Source organism: Gadus macrocephalus, chromosome 9 (genome assembly GCF_031168955.1).
Source record: "Gadus macrocephalus chromosome 9, ASM3116895v1".
Lineage (NCBI taxonomy): Eukaryota > Metazoa > Chordata > Actinopteri > Gadiformes > Gadidae > Gadus > Gadus macrocephalus.
The window spans coordinates 13,338,031-13,357,178 of record NC_082390.1 but is presented as its reverse complement, the minus strand read 5'-3'; the positions used below and the strand labels follow the sequence as shown (position 1 = coordinate 13,357,178).

At 45.5% G+C, this 19,148-nt stretch overlaps 2 protein-coding genes across 5 annotated transcripts; one reads left to right on the top strand and one right to left on the bottom strand.

Annotated features, from left to right (window-relative positions):
* Window positions 1–489: 489 nt before the first annotated feature.
* bida (BH3 interacting domain death agonist) lies at window positions 490–2,393 on the top strand. 3 transcript variants are annotated; one of them, XM_060060888.1, is made up of 5 exons: window positions 490–625; window positions 838–1,132; window positions 1,456–1,473; window positions 1,590–1,723; window positions 1,964–2,393. In XM_060060888.1, the coding sequence occupies exons 2-5, from the start codon at window positions 883–885 to the stop codon at window positions 2,141–2,143; spliced, it is 582 nt and encodes a 193-aa protein (XP_059916871.1). In that variant the 5' UTR covers window positions 490–625; window positions 838–882; the 3' UTR covers window positions 2,144–2,393. The 3 variants fall into 3 exon arrangements, with proteins under 3 accessions (XP_059916871.1, XP_059916874.1, XP_059916872.1); XM_060060889.1 differs by having other exon boundaries at window positions 500–625; window positions 841–1,132; XM_060060891.1 differs by lacking the exon at window positions 1,456–1,473 and having other exon boundaries at window positions 491–625.
* Window positions 2,394–2,449: 56 nt separating this feature from the next.
* Window positions 2,450–19,132, bottom strand: bcl2l13 (BCL2 like 13). Of its 2 annotated transcripts, none has more exons than XM_060060876.1 (7): window positions 18,970–19,132; window positions 18,012–18,209; window positions 15,427–15,534; window positions 15,108–15,264; window positions 14,895–14,967; window positions 14,505–14,633; window positions 2,450–4,978 (listed from the first exon to the last, which is right to left on the bottom strand). In XM_060060876.1, exons 2-7 carry the CDS (start codon window positions 18,139–18,141, stop codon window positions 3,911–3,913), a joined length of 1,665 nt encoding a protein of 554 aa, XP_059916859.1. In that variant the 5' UTR covers window positions 18,142–18,209; window positions 18,970–19,132; the 3' UTR covers window positions 2,450–3,910. The 2 variants fall into 2 exon arrangements, with proteins under 2 accessions (XP_059916859.1, XP_059916858.1); XM_060060875.1 differs by lacking the exon at window positions 18,970–19,132 and adding an exon at window positions 18,747–18,941.
* Between the last annotated feature and the right edge of the window lie 16 nt (window positions 19,133–19,148).

Here is a 19,148-nt window from a genome sequence, read left to right as displayed (position 1 = left end):
CTGACTAAGTGGCCACAGGAGGGGGGAGGACAATGCAACGTGTCAAAATATTACGATCCTATGATAGAAGGCTTTGTTGTGGAACATTTAACCTTTGACCTGGTTGTGTGGGCATACATTTGAACAAAAGTTTTGATTAGTTATTTGAATTTTTTTTTTTTTTTTCAAATAGGATAGATACTTAAGCCTTCCAGGGTTTTCACAGGCAAGGGGCTTTAAGAGCTGCATGCTGCTAGACAGCTGAGGTTCCCAGTCTCCTGGTGTGAGATCGCTGTCAGCCCAGCTAGTTGAACCTGACCAGCCATGTATTGCCCTGTCGTTTCTTATACATCACTTCTAATTTGTAGTACACAGATGCAATCACTCCTTTTCTCTTTATCTGGACTGCATGCAATGCGCCACCGTACATGTGTGTATTGTACGTGGTCGAAAAAGGGAACTACCATGTATGTTTACAATTTAGTATAGGCATATCTAATTCTTACCGCCACGCCAGGCCAGTCGGTGGCGCTATAATGCAGCTGATCCGTTGCTGGCTGCACCTGAGAAAAAGTTCGACAGGCCGGTGAAGTATTTGTTTGTTTACTCGACTCTGCCTATCTATCGAATTGTTTTGTCTGAAAGGGTGAGTTACATTCGCTTTCAGGGTGTCTGAATTCTACCTCGTTTAACCTCTGCATTGCTCATCTACTTACAATTTGAGACACTACAACGTGAGCCTCAGTTGTAGTGTCTCAAAGGTCCCGTATTTGCGCGAAATGGAAACATCGCTATCAAGCGGTCCATCTAAGCCGTCGCCAATGTTAAAAGTACATCTGTGTTTCTTTTCTGTTTCAGTAGCTGAGTTTGGTGACATCTGTGTGGACGAGTCAGCGTTTTTCGATGGCAATACCCGAGGATGTTTCTGGAGTACACAATGCCTGGGTCTTCTTGTCCTTTCTGGGACAGGCCGACTGTACAAACCTTGAACTCCATAAGGAACTCGAATCACTGGGCAGGAATATGAAGGACCAAACCTGTAATTCACGCTACAAACCTGAGTACGGAGAACTTGAAACCGATGGACACAATCAGAGCAACATCAGAGCTTTACTAGGAGACCTTCAGCCTCAGGTGGACCTACAGGGACCGGGTGCGTTTTCCCGCCGTCTGTCTTAAGAAGGAAGTAAACAGAAGACGTTATGGGCATACTTTAACTTGGATCTAAAACATAGTACTATAATGTATGTTTTGGTTTCTAGGCTATTCTTCACAAGTTTATAAGAATGCTACCAGCATAGTTATCCGATCACTAAAGGTCTGCTTGTTAAATCGAATGACTCGTATCATATGTAATGGCTAGAGGTATGTCCTCAAAAACAAAAATTAGTCCAAGTAGGCCTACGCTGGGTGCCGGGAGGGCGGAGTGGAAGGCATCAAATTTCTAAACGTTATTTATTTATTTTTAAATTGCAGTGACAACAGGTGTGGTCAGTAAGTACGGTCCAGGATCACAATCAATAATGTTGTGCATCACCAGATACCCCGTAAACAACCAGCGACCTGTATCTCTCCCGAGTGATCCTCATGACCCATGTGTTTATCTACAGCCAATCCAATCAATGCAGAGGACCTGCGGGACGTTATTGCAGCCCTAAAGGAGATCGCCGATCAAATTGAGCAAAGTGTTATGACACGGGCCATCGACAGTCTTGCCAAGAAACTGTCTAACTCTGCAGAATACGTGAGTTGGGAATATAGGGATAGGTGACTGGCAGCGCATGGGTATTTGTTTAGTGTGTATCTATACATTATTTGGACAGTAGCATTCTGACTCTTACATTCACCTCGATATATTAGCTGTTACATCACAATTGATGAACAATGAAATGATGTGGGTGAGGCATGAGTTTGTGTTACTATTATTATTCTCATCATTGGACTAGGGCCTCCCTGACCGGTCTGTTTTTCCTTTACCCATCAGGTGTGGCAAGCTCATCTTACCCTGGAGGTTGAATGGGTTGTGAAGAATAGCCTGGGGTTGGACCTTCCCCAGGAAAGGCTGATGATGGCCCTGGCCCTCACCTTAGTGAAGGGTGTGTGTGAGAGGACACCAACACTTCTGAGACGCCTCTTTGCAACCACACTGGAGTACCTTCACTAGAACCTTAGGCCCAGGCTTTTGGGACGGGAGGAGCCTCTTACTTGAAATGGTGTTCAACCTCTCAACTCAGGGATCGCTTGCAGTGATTTCAGAATGTTTACGAGTGATCTCAGATTTTTACTTTGTTATATTTTTATATGTTCTATACTGTAATCCTTAACCTTTGGGACAGATGTGCCCTCTTTCTTGATACTGATGTATGCAAAATATGTCTGTAAAAAAAAAAAAGAAACCTCATGTTTAAGAATAAGGATGTTTTTCTTTTTTGATCAAATTCTATTGGCTGCCGATTGAAAAACAAAATAATTTCTTTGAATTGTATTCCTTTATTTCCACTGTACAGCATTTGACCCATTCAGGAATCGTAGGTTGACCTTTGTCAACAGCATTGTCTCTTCATCAAGATACTAAGAAATACTCTCCTCACTCATGGGACTTGATTATTTGATAACTTCACTTAAAGTTGTTTAAAATAACTTTTGGATTGTCTTACCAAGTAATTGAACAGACAATCTGTGAATATAACAATTGTGCAGTGAGTTAGGGTATGCCAAACAGTTATAACTAAAAGACAGGAATGTTTTCCGGCCAAATTAGCAATATTGCAATGTAATTTGACAAAATTGCATATTTTTTATCAGTTTGGTACTTAACGCCAGGTGTATATGACATATGAAACCCTTAGTTTCTTACACTTATGGAGAACAATTATTTTGTTGCATTTGGGTCAATAACGTATATTCAAAGACAGGAGAATGAATCGGGTTGGTCACAGTACAAGGTAGCAGGTAGGCACGTTACGGGTTGCCAATAGAAAGGCAATTATCGGAAATGGGTCCTCACTGGCACAAAGACGCTAATCGGACGTGTTTGAGGAAAGGAAATCTAACTTTTGAATGATACTCAGAAGACGGGAAGTGCTGTTGAGGGTGAGTGAACATATTCTGCTATACACATTTATGCAGTGCTTTTCAAGACCAAGAACCTGCTTATCTTTATGCTGGCATGGCAGTGGATACAACATAAGTCTAAATCAAATCGTATTAGGTATTATGAATTGGGTCTTATTCACCAGAATTCACTATTTCGGTAATATTTAACCTTAGACGTCTTGTGATGCAATCTCTATGCTGGCCAGTTTTACTAAAATATACCAGATACAACAATTGAGGAAAAAAAATAGCATGATTGAAAACAAAATAAGTTGGCCAAGTATTTTTATGTCTTTCAGAGGAATCAAGATTTGCTGATAAATCTTAAGGAAGCCAAGTTGTGTATCCATATGGTGAACAGCGGAAGCTTGATAAAATATCTGACACTGAACAGCAATCCCCCCAAGAAATCCAGAGACGCATAATAGTTCGAAAACATAAATCCGAACAACTTCCAGTTTTAGTTCCAATCGATGGAGACACACAACGGGGCGATACAACCAAACATGTTCAATAATTGAATAGGAAAAAAAATACAAAGACAAGGGAAGGAGGTACAGGTTATCACTAACCTCTGTGTACACAGTAGGATATTGGGAAGGACATAAACCCAGGGTCTCTGAGGAAGTGAATTCTCTACCAGATTTTAAACATTCAAAAGCATTACAGACGAAGAAAAACAAAACCAAAAACAGCCTAATCTTATGACAACCAAATCAACTTGTTGGAAGAAGGGCATCAAACTTTATTTCTAGCTTGATGTCCTGGAACATTGCATCCACCTTAAACTGGTCCTTCCCTGAGGGCGGAGAGATAAAGAAATGGCTGCTCTGTTCTACTTCCTCCTGTAGGCCAGGGCGCCATAGGCTGCTACCGCTGCCAGAGCCACCACCGCACCCCCGAACAGCAGCACTGGGAACTCTGAGTCGGGCTCCGGCTCAAGCTGCTCCACAGGCTTTATGGGCCGGGCCTCCACAGGGGCTTCAGGTACCGCTGGGGTTAAAGGTGCAGCTTTGGGGACCACACTCTCAGGATCCTCCACAATCTGCACCCCGGCCTGCGGTTCCTCCGCCTGGAGAGGGACTTCAACTCGCTCTGCCTCTGGAGCTGGCTCTGGGGAGGGCTGAGGCTCCATGGAAGCCGGGGTGGAGGTCTCCATTGTTGGGGACGGGGCTGCCAATTCCCCAAGAGCTAGGTCAGCAGCATGCTGCACCTCTGGCTCAGGGTCCGGCTCTATCGCAATAACAGCCAAAGGTGTGGGTTCGGACCCGACATGGGGAGCGACAGTTTCAGCAGCGTCGTGGTCCTGGTGCCGGGGCTCTGGTTCTGAGGAGGCCAGAGAGGGCCCCGTCAACAAGATCTCTGGCGCCTCAAGGAGCACCGGCTCCCCCAGGGTCACCGAGGCGCTGGTGGACTCCACCAGGAACGACCCCGGCGGAGGAGGGCTCTGCTCCCTGAACTGGGCCCTCAGCTCGGCCAGATCGCTCTCCGTCCCCAGGACGCTCATCATGCTCTCCTGCAGCCCCGGCTCCTCGGCGGCTCCTCCCGCCTCCTCCAGCAGCTCGGCCTCCTCCCGCTCCACGTGCACTATGTCAGAGTTGGAGGAGTTGTTGTCGCTGCGCTCCTCGGCCAGGGCCGCGCCCTCGTTGCTGTCCAGGCTCTTGGCGTCCTCGGGGTCCGTCATGGCGATGTGGGCCCAGGACTCGTGTCCGGCCAGGGACGCAGGTAGGCTCTCCGTCTGCCAGGAGCTGGGCCCGCTGCCGTTGTCTTCGGCGCAGAACAGGGAGGGCGGTGTGCTGAGCTGGTCCGAGTGCTGCTCTCCGGACAGGATGTAGATGTCGTTGCTGTCCCCGGCGATGGTCACGCCTGGCTCCTCTTCTTCCGCCAGGGTAAACACGGTGGCCTGAGGGAAGGCAGAGGGACGCTTTAGTCCAAAAGGGACTTGCGGTACGTACATCCAGCGCTGAAGATATCAACCAAAAAGTGCAAGAAACCTCAATGACAAAAAAAATAATACATTTAAGGAAGCTATTATAAGTCATGTGAATGCAAATCTTATTCAAGTTTCATGCAACCTAGTGGATGGGAACCCTGTCGTCACAAAGGGGCCATCTGTGACGAGACACTCCATTATATAAAAGCCTTGTATCAAACGCATGTAACACACAGTGTGCCAGAGCGAAGGGCAAATACATGTATACTCAAGGTCAAACACAATGGTGCCCATTGAAGTGACACTAATTCTTGCTTTCATTGTCCTCAGCCTCAATCGTACATTGCATTCGATCAAAGCACTGCTAAATGACTAAATGTAAATAAGAGCTGTAGATAACATCGATATGTGAACTAACATGATTGGTTTCATTCCACTTTTTTTGTTTTCAACCACTGAATAATAAAATCCCTTCAAGGACATGCTTCCAGAAAGATTAACGAGGCCGCACACCAGAGAGCAGAGACATCAGGAAGGATAATCTCCGGCCACATCTACCCAGCAGTCGTGAGGTCAGCAGATTTGTATCAGCGAGAGCAGTGTTGTTTAACATCTCTATGAAATAAATGAATAAAAATAACCCTACGCAACACCAACAAGAAGTGTTTTCTCTCCTAGCTCTGATTTAATCTCTTTATGAATGGTCTATTGCAAATTGATAATAAAAAATGCCCCAGAATGTTGAGTAAGTTGGGACTTAAAGGAAAGACTTTACTATAGAAGCATATGGAAAGCTACAATATGTGATACACATGTTCTACTTGGTATAAGCCCGTCTATGTTGAGACTCATGTGGAACATCTTCAAATATAAGGAGATTCAGAGACTGAATGGCTGCTCTTCCTCCAAGAAATACCCAAACAATTGGAAGACAATGTTCTACAATTATGGATTAGATCTGAGAACAATAAAATAAAATAAAACAACATGTCTTACAATTTGCCGACAGCCCTTTTCATAAGATAAATATTACAAATTTAAATTTAAAAAGGAAAAAGACTATCTACCTTAAGCTTATGTTGCATTCTTAAACTTCCCTTGAGGCTGTGTTTTTCCTAAGCTGTTGTCAGGTTGCGGTCTCCGCCCTTGCTCTAAGACAAATACTTGCAGACTTAGACGCCTCCCTTTCACCGGCAGGCAAACTGCAGTTAGTAAAGTTAGAGGCAACCTAGCACCCAGAACAACAAAACAAAAGTGAGAGTATTGTATCGCTCATCGTTCAATGGTACACAATATTAAACATGTCATTTAGACTGTCAAAAATAGTGTCCTATTTATTGCTGTTTTACAGCCTTGGTCAGACATCAACCTAGCACCGAATTGTTTTTGTTCTACAGTAGATCGATTGTCCTGTTCATTTCTCAACATGAACAATTATGGGTGATTTGAATCGATAAGTCCTCTATAGAGTTATATCCTGGCTGGTTCATCACGGTTGAGGCTAAGCCTCAGCAGAAAGAGTGTTGAAAGTGCTCCATTTTTTACCGACTACACCGTTAAGTCACCTCTACGTCACTGCGCATTACCAAATGAAACACCATTACACATACTCTGATTTACCGCCATCAAATCCGTCTGGTCGCCCAGAGAAAGCCACTATGTGCGTGCATGCATTTGATAGCAATGTAGTGCTGGCTATGCATTTGATAGCAATGTAGTGCTGGCTCGCCTATATTAAGAAGATGTAAAACGCTGACCTCAAATGGGTTTTTGTCCCCAGGCGCAGGCCTCCTCCCCCTCCTCCTCTAGCTCCTAATTTGAACAGACGACTGAATGCATTCAACTCAACCTGGCTCTAGCAAAACTGTTCAGTTCACAAACTGAGGATTCTTTTTTGGATTGGGGAAAATATGACAACAAACAAATGTATTTCTAACACAAGATGGCAGACACCATGAACAAATATGAAATAGTAAGAATGTCCATCGACACGATGGACAAGAAATAAGACATCCACACAGAGGAACCAATATAAGGTCTCCATCACCCCAACTCACAATACCGCTGACAATGAGCGATATTTTAATTTCCGGAAAACTCGTGCAATCGCAGGTCGAGTGTTGATACCAACAAAGTAACCTGTGACCCCGGATGAGCTCTGGATAGCCTATATCTTCTGGTGAGAGAGGATCCCTTCCTGCAGAATCTTCTCGCGAGTACACAAGGATTCTGAATGACAGAGCGCTCTGGCGGTCATCCAGGATGACCGCCAGACTATCGTTTTATTTCATCCTTACCGACCGGTGCTACAAGCACTTTATGACTCATACCAACAAGGTCAAAAGGAACTCCAATACATACCTCATTGAGAGGAAACAGCAGAGTCGGGCAACAGGACCAGGGCCAACGGATGGGGAGTGGCAACGTTAAAACCTGGAAAAGGTACACAGTGATTTCCCTGATGCTGCATCCCAGATGTCTTCCAGGGGCACGCCCCGCAGGGCAGCCCATGATGTTGAGACAGCCCTGGTAGAGTGGCACCTGACCCCGGATGGCAGTGGGTGACCACCTCCTTTATATGCATGGGTGATGACGTCCACAACCCAATGGGACTATCGCTGCTTGGAGAGAGCACAGCCCCTCCTAGGACCAGCAGAGGAAGAGCTGGTCCGACCGTCTAATGCCTGCGATCGCAGGCATTAGGCACGCTGTGCTTGTGGGGGTCGTAACCGCAACGTGCCCTTCAGAAAAAAAAGGGACACCAATCTGTGGCCCCCCACGTGTTATTATCCAGCCGAGCATGTGTTGAGGAGAAGGCTGCCACGTATACCCTCAGAGTAGCTGGGGACCGGCCGTCATCCAGGAGTGACTGGAGGAACTCCAAAATCTTTGGAACTGAACAATGCGCAGGGTCCTCAACCCTGTCTGAACACCATGGCGTAAATAGCTGCCACCTATTGTCATACTGCGCCCAGGTAGAAGGCGCCCTGGCGTTCAGTATGGTATTGCGGACATTGTCCGCAATACCATAGACAGGAGATACTTCCTGTCGGGAAGGCGCTGTGGTGAACTGCTGCAGAGCCTGCGCAGCAGTGGAAACCATGTTCTACCTGGCCAGAAGGGGGCTACTACCAACAGCAGTCTGTGACCCTACTGGAGGACCCTCTGTAGCGTCGGAAAAATCAGAAGGACTGGTGGGAAAGCATAGAGGAGACCCTTTGGCCAATCGTGGGCGAGAGCATCCTGGCCCAGAGGTCTGCTCTCCTCTGTCCAGGAGAACCAGAGGGGGAAATGGTCGACTCCTTTGTGGCAAAGAGATCCACCTCTGCCCTGCTGAAGACATCCCAGATGTTGCGAACCACCTCCGGATGAAGCCGCCACTCCTCCGGCGGCCACCTCTGAAGGGGACGTAGCGACAGCAGTCCTAGAGGAACCACAGTAGCAGCAGCAGTCAGTTTCCCTAGGAGGCGCAAAAACTCCACATAACGCAACGGCCTGCCTTCCCGAAACAGGAGAAGGAGGATGGCTTCCGCCCGCTGTGGCGACGGACAGGCCCTCATGGCGACTGCATTGAGAGACACACCGAGAAAGACCGTGCTCTGCGATGGCACCAGGCAACTCTTCGTGAGATTCACCCGGAGACCCAGGCGGGACACATGGGAGAGAAGATGCGTCGTGTCCAGGGCCACCTGAGACTGGGATGGCGTACAGATGAGCCAGTCGTCCATATATGGCAGGATCTTCATGCCCCGCGACTGCAGAGGTAAGAGGGCTGCCGCCACACACCTGGTGAACACCTGTGGGGAGAGGCCGAAAATGTCGCCCCTTGAAAGCAAACCGCAGAAACTGTCTGTGGTGTGGTGCTATGGGAACGGAAAGTAGGCATCCTTCAGGTCTACTGATGTAAACCACTCCCCTCTTGCAACAGTACGCTGAACCTCTACAGTGCTTAGCATGTGGAACCTCAGGATCTTCAGGAACCTGTTGAGACCCCTCAAGTCGAGGATAGGACGGAGTCCACCATCTTTCTTTGTTAACAGAAAGTAAGTCGAGTAGAACCCCCCGGGTTGCAACAGGGGATCTACTGGCTCAATGGCACCCTTGTCCAGGAGGGCGGACAACTCCTGGGTGAGGGCTTGGGTTTTTGCCGGGTCGTGTATGATGGTCAACTTGACCCGGCCACAGGCTGGGGGCCGGCGTCGGAACTGAAGTTTGTACCCGTGGGTCAAGACGGAAAGCACCCACGGGTCCCTGGTCGAAGCAGCCCAATAGCTGAGCTGCTGCGGGGAAAAGCATCTGACGACCGGCCCCTGGCCCTCAGCGCCGGGTCCCCTGGCCTCTAACGACAGGCAGCATATGAGACCTGAGGTTGCCCTGAGGGCAGTCGCTCTGGGGCCCGAAAGGCCTGGGCCTGCTGCTGAGCAGGCTTTGGACGTGGGCGCTGAGGCCTGAGGTAGCCAATGGGGTGAGCCTGTGGGTGAGAGCTGGGCTGTGGGGCAGCTGAAGAACCTCTAGGTCTGCTAGGAGGAGGCACACTCCGTTGAAGCACAGATGGCTGCTGGCGAGTCTTTCTGGCTTGGACTGTTCGAGGTGAGAGGAGACTGTGCTAACTAGGGCTGCACGATATGGGCAAAATTGTATATCCCGATATTTTTTGGATGGATGGCGCTATACGATATACATCTCAATATTTGCTATAGAGTGGGTTACATTTTTTTTTTGTAAGTCAAAAGCCACATGTGAGATGTTGCAGGCACTTTTATTAAAACACAGGTCAGTATGACTGCAACATGTGATTTTGTATCATTATTTTCAACAGAATGGAACACCTTGAAGGTTACAAAAATAGCTGCCAGTTAGAACATTGGTTGTGCCATTAAGGAACTCTGCCCTCTCCCTTCTCCGTTCCATTTGGGAACATGTTTGGTTTAATCTTGCTTGTTTCGTATATTTTAATTAATTAGTTAAGCGCGCCACCAGAGGGCGCCCCCAACACATTTGCCGCCCTAGGCAATCGCCTAGGTCACTTATGCCGAGCGCCGGCCCTGGTTTCGGGGCAGAAGAAGCTTTCGCAGCCGGTGATGCAGCAACACAGCCACGGAGTTTTACGCATTCCTCATACTGCACTTTGTGCCGCTGCTGTAAATGGTGGAACAGATTTGTCGTGCTTCCACTTTTAGCCGCAACGGTTTTGCTACACTCTCTACAGATGACCTGCAGCTGCTGCTCATCAGTTTTTTTAAACCCGAACCATTTCCATATTATGGAGCCGTCGTTTCTCCTCTTCGAAACAATTTCTCATCAGGGGTCACAGGTGAATTTGTTGGTATTAAAACTCGAACTGCGCATGCGCGAGATGGATCATTCAGCGATTGAAGCACCGCCTCTGGCGGTCAATAAGGATGAAAGGGAAATGGAATGTAAAAAGTATCAAAATATACTTATATGTATACAGAAAAAATACAGAGGGAACTTGTGTCTAACTTTAAGACCTGTTCTTCATGCGTGTGTCAGTCATGAAAAAAGTCATGACTGACACACGCATGTGTGTCATTCATGAAAAAAGGAGTAATTGATATTTAATAAAAGCTGGATGAATGTGGGCCTGTTTGACCTTATTAGTCGACCGACCAGTCTTCTTTCCATGGCAGACATGTGCACGCCACAAATAGGGCAGCCTACCCTGGCTGTTTGAGGATTATGAGGGCGATGGGTGGATTCTTCAGCCTGGACTAATCAGTGATATTGCAGTCTCATGAAGGGCTGATGCGCCCCAGCATACATGTCCCGCCCTGCAGCTGAACGCTGCTTACATAAACTGGGCGTGTGGGATCTGTCCTGCAAGATGCCACCAGACGGGTCCTGACACACTCCAACCAGCGTTACCAGAAGAAGAGAAAAATATTACCCAGCAACCCTCCCTTGTTTGGAAGACACAGGGTGGTTGCCGATTCTGACAAATGTTTTAGTATAACAGCCTTCTTAAAGGGAGTTTCAGTATTATTGTCGCGTTGTCAGGCGTCAACCTTGAGCTTTGCCTACCAAATCAGCAAGAGCAACGCCATCTTGCATTGTACGGGTGACCTCTAGCTCTACGTAGGGTTGGGCCATGAATTGCCACTGGCTAGACATGGACCTTTCATCAAATCCAACAAGGGCTGTAATAAAACAGTCCTCAGTCAGCCTGTCCGACCGGCAAGGCCAGAACCAAACACAATCCTATTGTTCATTACCATCAGTATACTGCTAAGTTTAATCAATCCAACCTTATTTTGAATCAAATCTATTAAAATAGCTACGTATGATTTGTGCCTGCTCATCTTATCCCCCCCCCCCCCCCCCCCCCCCGACACACACCTCCCTTTCTCTGACCCTCCCATCTGTGCTCAGTTTATGATTCGCCTTTTGTTGCAGCCCAATGAAGTGAACACCACATTAAGGTCATAATACTTATTGTACTCTGATGTAATTAACATTGGCAATACCAAAGGCAAAGACAATGCTGTGTGTGTGTGTGTGTGTGTGTGTGTGTGTGTGTGTGTGTGTGTGTGTGTGTGCAGTAAGAAAGGACACTGTGTCCTCACATTTGCACTGCGTCTACCGCAATTAAAGGGAAAAGTAAACTTCTTTAACAGAGAAGCATATATATATATATATATATATATATATATATATATATATATATATATATATATATATATATATATATATATATATATATATATATATATATATATATATATATATATATATATATATATGGAGCCATCGGTTGGATACTCAACAGTCTTATATGGAGGACCAATTGTCACAAGAGAAACATCTTTCCTTACATTCGTTCCTTCAGCAATAGACATCATAAATGGTCTGTATCAACTGTATAAATAAACTGCCCAGTGTAAAATGTGAGGGCCTAACAGAGGTCAAGTTATGTCTATAAAAAACATGTCAGTTCAACTTTTATGTACACACATTAGTACAAACAACGACTGAAAGCTATGCTGAGGAACAAAAGGTCCTTCAGGGCATTGGTTATGACCTATGTGCACACATGCGTCGCTGTAGCATTCATTACCTCTACCGTCAGAGCCAAGCTAGGAACACAAGACCCTACCTGAATTATTTGTTACGCGTGAGATCTCCTTTCTGTAGACGGACCGAGGAGGTGGAGCTCCCAAAAGAGACAAATTCAACGAGAGTTAATAAAGAAGGAAGAGCAGAATTGTACACGCAGGCAGCTGTCAAACCAATGGAGCTTTCACTAGGCTGCACCGAACCCCTTTCCACTCCCCAAGCCCACCCCCTTTCTCCCTCACCCCGCCCATCCTTCCAATCCCCATCTCTCTTCTGTATGAGCACCATCTCGCTCTTTGTCACTCCCCTTTTTTGCCTCTCTTTTTCTCTCTCCCCCTCCCTCCCTCTCCCTCCCTCTCTCTCCCTCTCTCTCCCTCCCTCCCCACTGTGACATAACATGCGAGAGTGGGGCCATGATCTGAGAAATGATTTACGTTTAAACACGTTGTGAGCTAAAGGTGGGATGGAGGGAGATTAAAGGCCATAATGGTGGCCGGTCCAGTGACCCAAGGCATCGGATGATGTGCCGACTTTAGTTTGACCTCATTTACAGGGATTCAATGCCTGATGTGTCACACAGGAACTCACTGATTAAACAACTGACCTGAGAAGAGGAGATGAGTTCTGGGATATGATGGTCCCATGAAATCAAATGGTGCGGCAAAGACGCACGTCTACCTTTTGCATTCGTAGACAAATAATTTTCTATCCAAATCAACATGATTAGTGAATAATAAAAGGGAGGAACACAAGTACTACCAACCTGTATCAACTGTCAACCTGTGAGCCTGCTTTTCCTGTATTATTTGTGTGTCCATGTTTGTTTGAGCCGGGACAACGCATGAGTCGGGAGTGTCCGTCTGTCTGTCTGTCTGTGGTAATTGGAAGGATAAGTACAACTACATTTGTTCGGTTCTCAAACCACTTCAACCATTTTGTCTCTAACCAGTGACAGTCTCATGAATGCCTGTCTGACAGAAGCACAAGTTTCTATCATGACTGTTCTGTCCAATGTGTGTGCCTTTACAGCCCTTTGAGACTGTAAACATAGGGAAAGACTGTACAAATAAACCGTATTTCAGTGATCATACATGACAACCCAGTCCAAACTTGTAACAAAGAACAGCATTTATGGCATTGCACAAGTTTCTGTTAATCTTTACTAAAAAGGCATGAATGGCTTAAATTAGGTGACAAGGTTTGGACAAACTTTAGAAACAGAGAGTTCCCTTGATTGGAACATTAAAACAAGCCTTGAACTTTAGGCTTGTTGTGTTTAGTTTTTTTCTAATTTCATTGTCAATACTTTGAATATAAATTGAAATAACCATCACAACTTCCCATCCTGCTATATTGCTGTTTGTTATTCATGAAGATTATGTCCTGATTGTTTACAGTTTACAGATAACGATTTGTGATTATTAATCGGAGCATTCAAGAATCTGTCTATCCACCGCCCTCTAGTGGTCATTTTGAATTGTGTACTTCAATCATCTCTATACAATTTAGCACTCACTCAGTCCAGTAAGATCAATGACTGCGATCTTAAACTTCTACAAATGTTTGTAACATTGAACAATTTGTGAGCTGAAGACATCAAGCAATAGTAATGATGACATAAACTCCCTAAAGTATTAAGTTATAAAACATATCATCAAAAGGAAGGAAAGTAACAGAATTCGTATACCTATGAATATGTACCCTAAAAAGACCTTTATAAACCCACATGTACCAAGAGCAACACTTACACAACAGTATGCACTAAAAGTTAAGCACCAATCTGTCTGCAAACTAAAAACGAAATCAAACAAACTTAAACACTATAGAGGCACGTTTAGATGCAATTGTGGGCCAAATCATCAATACAAATCCTAATCTCGTTCAAGCCTCATTGACTCAGTAACAAATTTTCTTTCAGCACAAAGAAGTGTGGCACCATATTAAAACCTTGGCTTGTAGTATTACCTGGCTAATCCCGTGGTAGAATATATATAGTTCATGTATTTCTGGTTTATACATGGATACAGACCTCGTGCATTTATATTTTGTAGGCACCTTCCAAACATGCATGTGTGGAACTTCATTGCATTCACCGGACACATTCATTCAGCACACTTTTACACGTGCATGCGACATTACATTGCTTAGCAACCTCACGGAGTGATTACAGTGTAAAGACTTGACTCAGATAGGGGAATAGCTGCGTGTCCTCTATTGTATTTCCTTTTCTACTTGGCAAAGGGGGACATTTTTTCTTTTTTGAAAAATCAAGTTGTGAACAAATTCATGTTCTTAGAACTCAAACTTAAATAGCATTGGAGATAGATAGAATAAGAATAGAATAAAAACTACAATAAAGGTTGATCTGTAAAAATATTTCCGCCTATGAGATGATTTCATGGTGTGGTGCAAGGCCCCTCACCCATCCCCCTTGCTGAATGATGTAGTCGGCCTCAGCCTCCTCCAGATAGCGAACCCCCATTGTCAGCAGAGAGGTCAGGGCCGTGCCCTCGCTCTGCAGGGCCTGGAGCATTACTAGGGGCACCAGCACCTGTAGGAGGGAGAAAACACATGGCCAGATTAGGCTCATATGTGCGTACAAACACTTTTTTCAGGTAGTTTTATTTTGTATTGCTAATTATGTGTATTGCACTACCTGCAATATTGGAATTTGGTTTCCCTCTAATGTGGTGATTTTCAGGAATTGTGTCGTGTTTGCAGTATTGAGCATCACTGCAAATGCACCGTTGCAAGTGGATAAAAGGAAGACATAAATAAACATGAAAGTGGCTTCATATTGGAGGCAATCTACCTCATCCCATCCTCCCTGTGTGTGTATAGAAACAGCCAGTGTTGTTTCTCTGAAGCTCTGGTAGTCCAGGGAGCTGAAAAACAAAAGCACAACAGGCAGAAAAACATAAATTGATCTGGACGATCATAGGTCAAATCTAAAACAATCAGCGTTGGCTAGTCTCAAGAGCATTGCCATGTTCCCCCAGGCCCACACGGCTCCACACAGGCTGACCTGCTGAGGAGCGTGTGTACGGCGGTGGCCAGGCGTGAGCCCAGGTCCTTGGCCACGCGGTCCCCCAGCGCCGCCAGGCAGTCCTCGATGGAGCCCTCCGGGTTGAGAGGACAGAACACGGGCGAAGAGAGGCGGTCGAAGCCGGTGCTGGAGAAGGCTGTAAATGGGTGGAGACACACCGAGGCCAGAGACGAGGTTAGACAAGGTGATACACACCACACATTTTGGGAGAAATGGTGCAGGTAAAATAGCATCAGTATTGATTATGAGTCTGAGCATGTGGAAGAGGCATCTTGTTTGTGCGTGTTCACTCTCTTACAGGCGGCAATCTCGTCCTCCAGTTGTCTCAGCTCGTCCTCTATCTGGCCCTTCATCGCTCTGTTCTTCTCTCTCTCACTCTGTTCGTCCCCAGACATCTGGACATCTCCTGAGATAAACGTGCCACACACAGGATCAATACACACTTGTACACTCTACAGCTACATTTAAAATAATATGAAGTCAAACACAGAATAGCAATATCAGACCAAACGATTAATGTGTAAGGGAGCCCCCTGTTTTAGCTTGTAGCAGGTTGAGATTTTTTCAAAAATGCACTTTGGTCTCAGATTTCTAGGAAGGAGTGGGTGCATGTATTCCCCATGGCTATCACCAGCAATATCCCATATGCAATGGGCCACACCATGGCATTATACTGCAAGCATCCAAGAAGCTTCATCCTTTCCCGGATGCAGACATCAACTGCTGCCCAGACAGAGCTCCAGACAGAGCCAGCCACACACACACACACACACACACACACACACACACACACACACACACACACACACACACACACACACACACACACACACACACACACACACACACACACACACACACACACACACACACACACACACACACACACACAGCAGAATGGAACGTTCACAAACTGATAGACACTGGGAAAAATATAGGATTTTACGCCCGTTCTCGATTAGTTACATCATATTTTGGTAACAGTGACAAAATTCTAAGATTATGATGAAGATCATTTTAGAACTATTAACATTTTGTTTAAAACAAAATGAAAGACGATTCACTGTCCCTTTAAAGGAAATGTCAGGTCAAGGCTTCTCTTTGTTGTGTGCAAGGGTAAAAGCCAGCTATCCAATGGTCTACTCATCATGGGAAGGATGACAATCAATGTTGCACTTTGCATCAACCCCCCCCGACCCGCCGGCTACGTGGTTTACTCGGTTATTTCACACCGATGTGATAGCATTTTATCTTTACAAAAACAGCAGCACATTATGACACTATTGTTAGGAAACTCAGCATGGCTGGTCGTGAAAGGACTCGTGGTATTGGTGAACCAATTTCCACGCCCTCTTGTAGCTCTATTGACTTTGAATGGAGGGGTGTGCAACTAGAATGACCATCGGGTTCAATATGAATGCACAGGTCCATGCTACAGTAAATTATTCACAACGAGGCTCCGCCTAGAATGCTGGGGACAGAGAGACCAAGGGTTGCCAAACAGACAGTGTTCACTCCCTCATACCTACGCAAATTATGAATGAGTGGAATTAGCAGTAGATTAACTGTGCATGGTTGACAGGTAGTTAGGCACTAACTGGATAGGGATATTTTTAAGAGGGAAGCTATTATTCAGCTAGATTAGGAACTCTCGTGCCCATTCGAAACCTGCTTCAAAACTTTCCTGTTAGGAACGGTCGCTTGGCTTCCGGTACGGAGGCTTGCGGCTTTCTCAAGAACCGCTCTTCTAAACAACTTCACACTCGAGTCGCCACTGCACTTCCTTGGATCTTTGGCAATACACCTGCCAAGTGGGAAGTCCATCGGATGAACAGGTGTCGAGAACATCGAAGGACAGTGGTAAACATTTCCACTCCTCCGCTCACGTGTCCGGGGGAACCCAGACGAGCACACAAACATGATGGTTTGTTTCCACAAGCAGGCTGCTGCTTCAGCATTTAGCCTGGGCTGCTAGTCAGCCACCCTCTCACGCACCACTGCTGCGTTGGAGTAATCCTCTGGTAATGACATATGACAGGCTGTCAGAACTCAGACCTGGTCAAGCATAAAGCAGAGGATCAGCCATTCGTCTCCACTCTCCACCCATTCCTGGCATGCATGCGAGAGAGGGACAGAGACAGAGAGACAGAGAGAATAGTGACGCCCTCCCTGCTATTCATCAATACACCCCCTTTGTCCTTGTTTATTTGGCCCGAGGATGTTGCATATGGGATAGTAAGTTCCACTCATATCCTGTGACCAATGACCAAATGAAAAGCATGGTATAGCATGCCTTCAGCAGTCTGGCTTGAAGCAGCATTCCTGCTCAAAATAGGATAAGTAAAACTTCCTTTCATTGAAAAGGCTCTCCATATCATTGAAAAGATATACAATACCATTCCATGATTTGGAAAGATAGTATTGCACTTACTTTTCATTAATGTAATCAATTGATGATGAGTCCAAATATTTTATACAAGTCTTTCTAAAGATGGCGACATGCATGACAGTGGCACATGGCGTCAAAGATTCAGTTCAGAAAGTGTCTCATCAGCTATTGGGGGGTTTCTCTGCCTGCCAGAAACGCAGGCAACAATCTAAACTCCAGACTCAGCACATCTACATGACAGAGCTGCCGGTCTCACCATCCCACCAGGCCGGTGTTAGAGCCGCAGTGTGAAAATGACTATTCAACAGACAGGTCACACTAGTGAACAATCACTTTAAATAGAACCGTCGTACAGCAGAATATTGCACTTTATATAATTGAGAACTGATACTACTGATTTACATTATAGCCAAACTACTGTGCATATCAATGTGTGTACATCATTCTGGAGTGCCTGTGTGAAAACGTTTCCAAGATGTTACATTCCCTCTCACCTTGAGCTGCAGTGGATCCATGTGATCTGGTGGGCAGGAGTCCAAGGTAATTGAGTACAACGTACTTGGTCTCATAATGGAAACCATAAGGCACAGTAATGGGGGGTGAGGTGGAGCCAGAGGCAGCCATTGAACAGGTGTCCTTCAGACTCTCTCGAGCACATTAAGTAGTTACAATCAATGCTGGACAGGATTAACCTGAGGAACAAAAGTACACAAATAGAATGTCATTATTTATATGTCATTATTGATGCTGTCGCCTTTTGTGCAATGTAATAACATCCTATATATAACCAAATAAACCATCAGGTCCATAACAATTAAAATGTGGGCTTAGTTACATCAGTCGTGGTCATGCATTCAGCATTGAAACAACTGTCACACACAAGATGCAGAAGACATTTCACAGACCTAAAAGTATCTCTGTGACATTTGTGGATAGGGGAAACTAATAAATCTACCACATGCCATATAGTCAATGTATATTAGTCAAATAAAAGGCCCGTTTCAGAAACTAAAACGCGGTTGATGTGTTGTATAATCATACTTCAACTGGAAGCAAACATTATTTGGCAGACACGTGGGAGGACAAATATATATATACAGACATATCAGTTCTGCAATTATAAAGATATGTATCGTATAAAAACCCCAAGCAAGAGAATTAGAAGTTCGCACCAGATTTTAACAAATAAGCATTTTATCGCAATGGATTGACAACGTGGGACACCTCACCAGTTATCAGTGTGTTGCCAGTGCTCCGCCGGCAAATGGGATCGCTCTGAGGCAAGAAGCTAACGTTAGCCTAGCCAACTAGATAATTCTTCTGAAGCTACGAACCACACCCCCTTTTCCCGTCCACTGACAAAACTTATACATATCATCGAACCAGCTTAGTGTGTGTTCTATGAATGGAGAACAGCTAGTCGGTCGATACATTTTAAGCTCATAGACTTACCCTTGTACAAAGGCAGTGTGGCGGTGCTGGTGGATAATGGTCGGGGACAGGGGAATGGGATCAACCCATTGACTGTATGGAGAGAGTTCCTCAAAACTCCCCCAAAAATAAGCTATCTGTAGGACATTATGTGCTTAATGGCACTTTCACGCTTCTCACTGGACAGAGAGCCGCCGTGT

Bases quoted from the DNA above. Each gene is read 5' to 3' on its own strand.
- bcl2l13 (XM_060060876.1), bottom strand. From the start codon at position 18,141: ATGGCTGCCTCTGGCTCCACCTCACCCCCCATTACTGTGCCTTATGGT. The intron at 14,968-15,107 runs GTCAGCCTGTGT...TTTGTTTTTCAG, and splicing joins GTACACACGCTCCTCAGCAG to CTCCCTGGACTACCAGAGCT. The intron at 4,979-14,504 runs GTGAGGGGCCTT...GCCTTCCCTCAG, and splicing joins TCATTCAGCAAGGGGGATGG to GCCACCGTGTTTACCCTGGC.
- bida (XM_060060888.1), top strand. From the start codon at position 883: ATGGCAATACCCGAGGATGTTTCTGGAGTACACAATGCCTGGGTCTTC. The intron at 1,724-1,963 runs GTGAGTTGGGAA...TTTACCCATCAG, and splicing joins TGTCTAACTCTGCAGAATAC to GTGTGGCAAGCTCATCTTAC.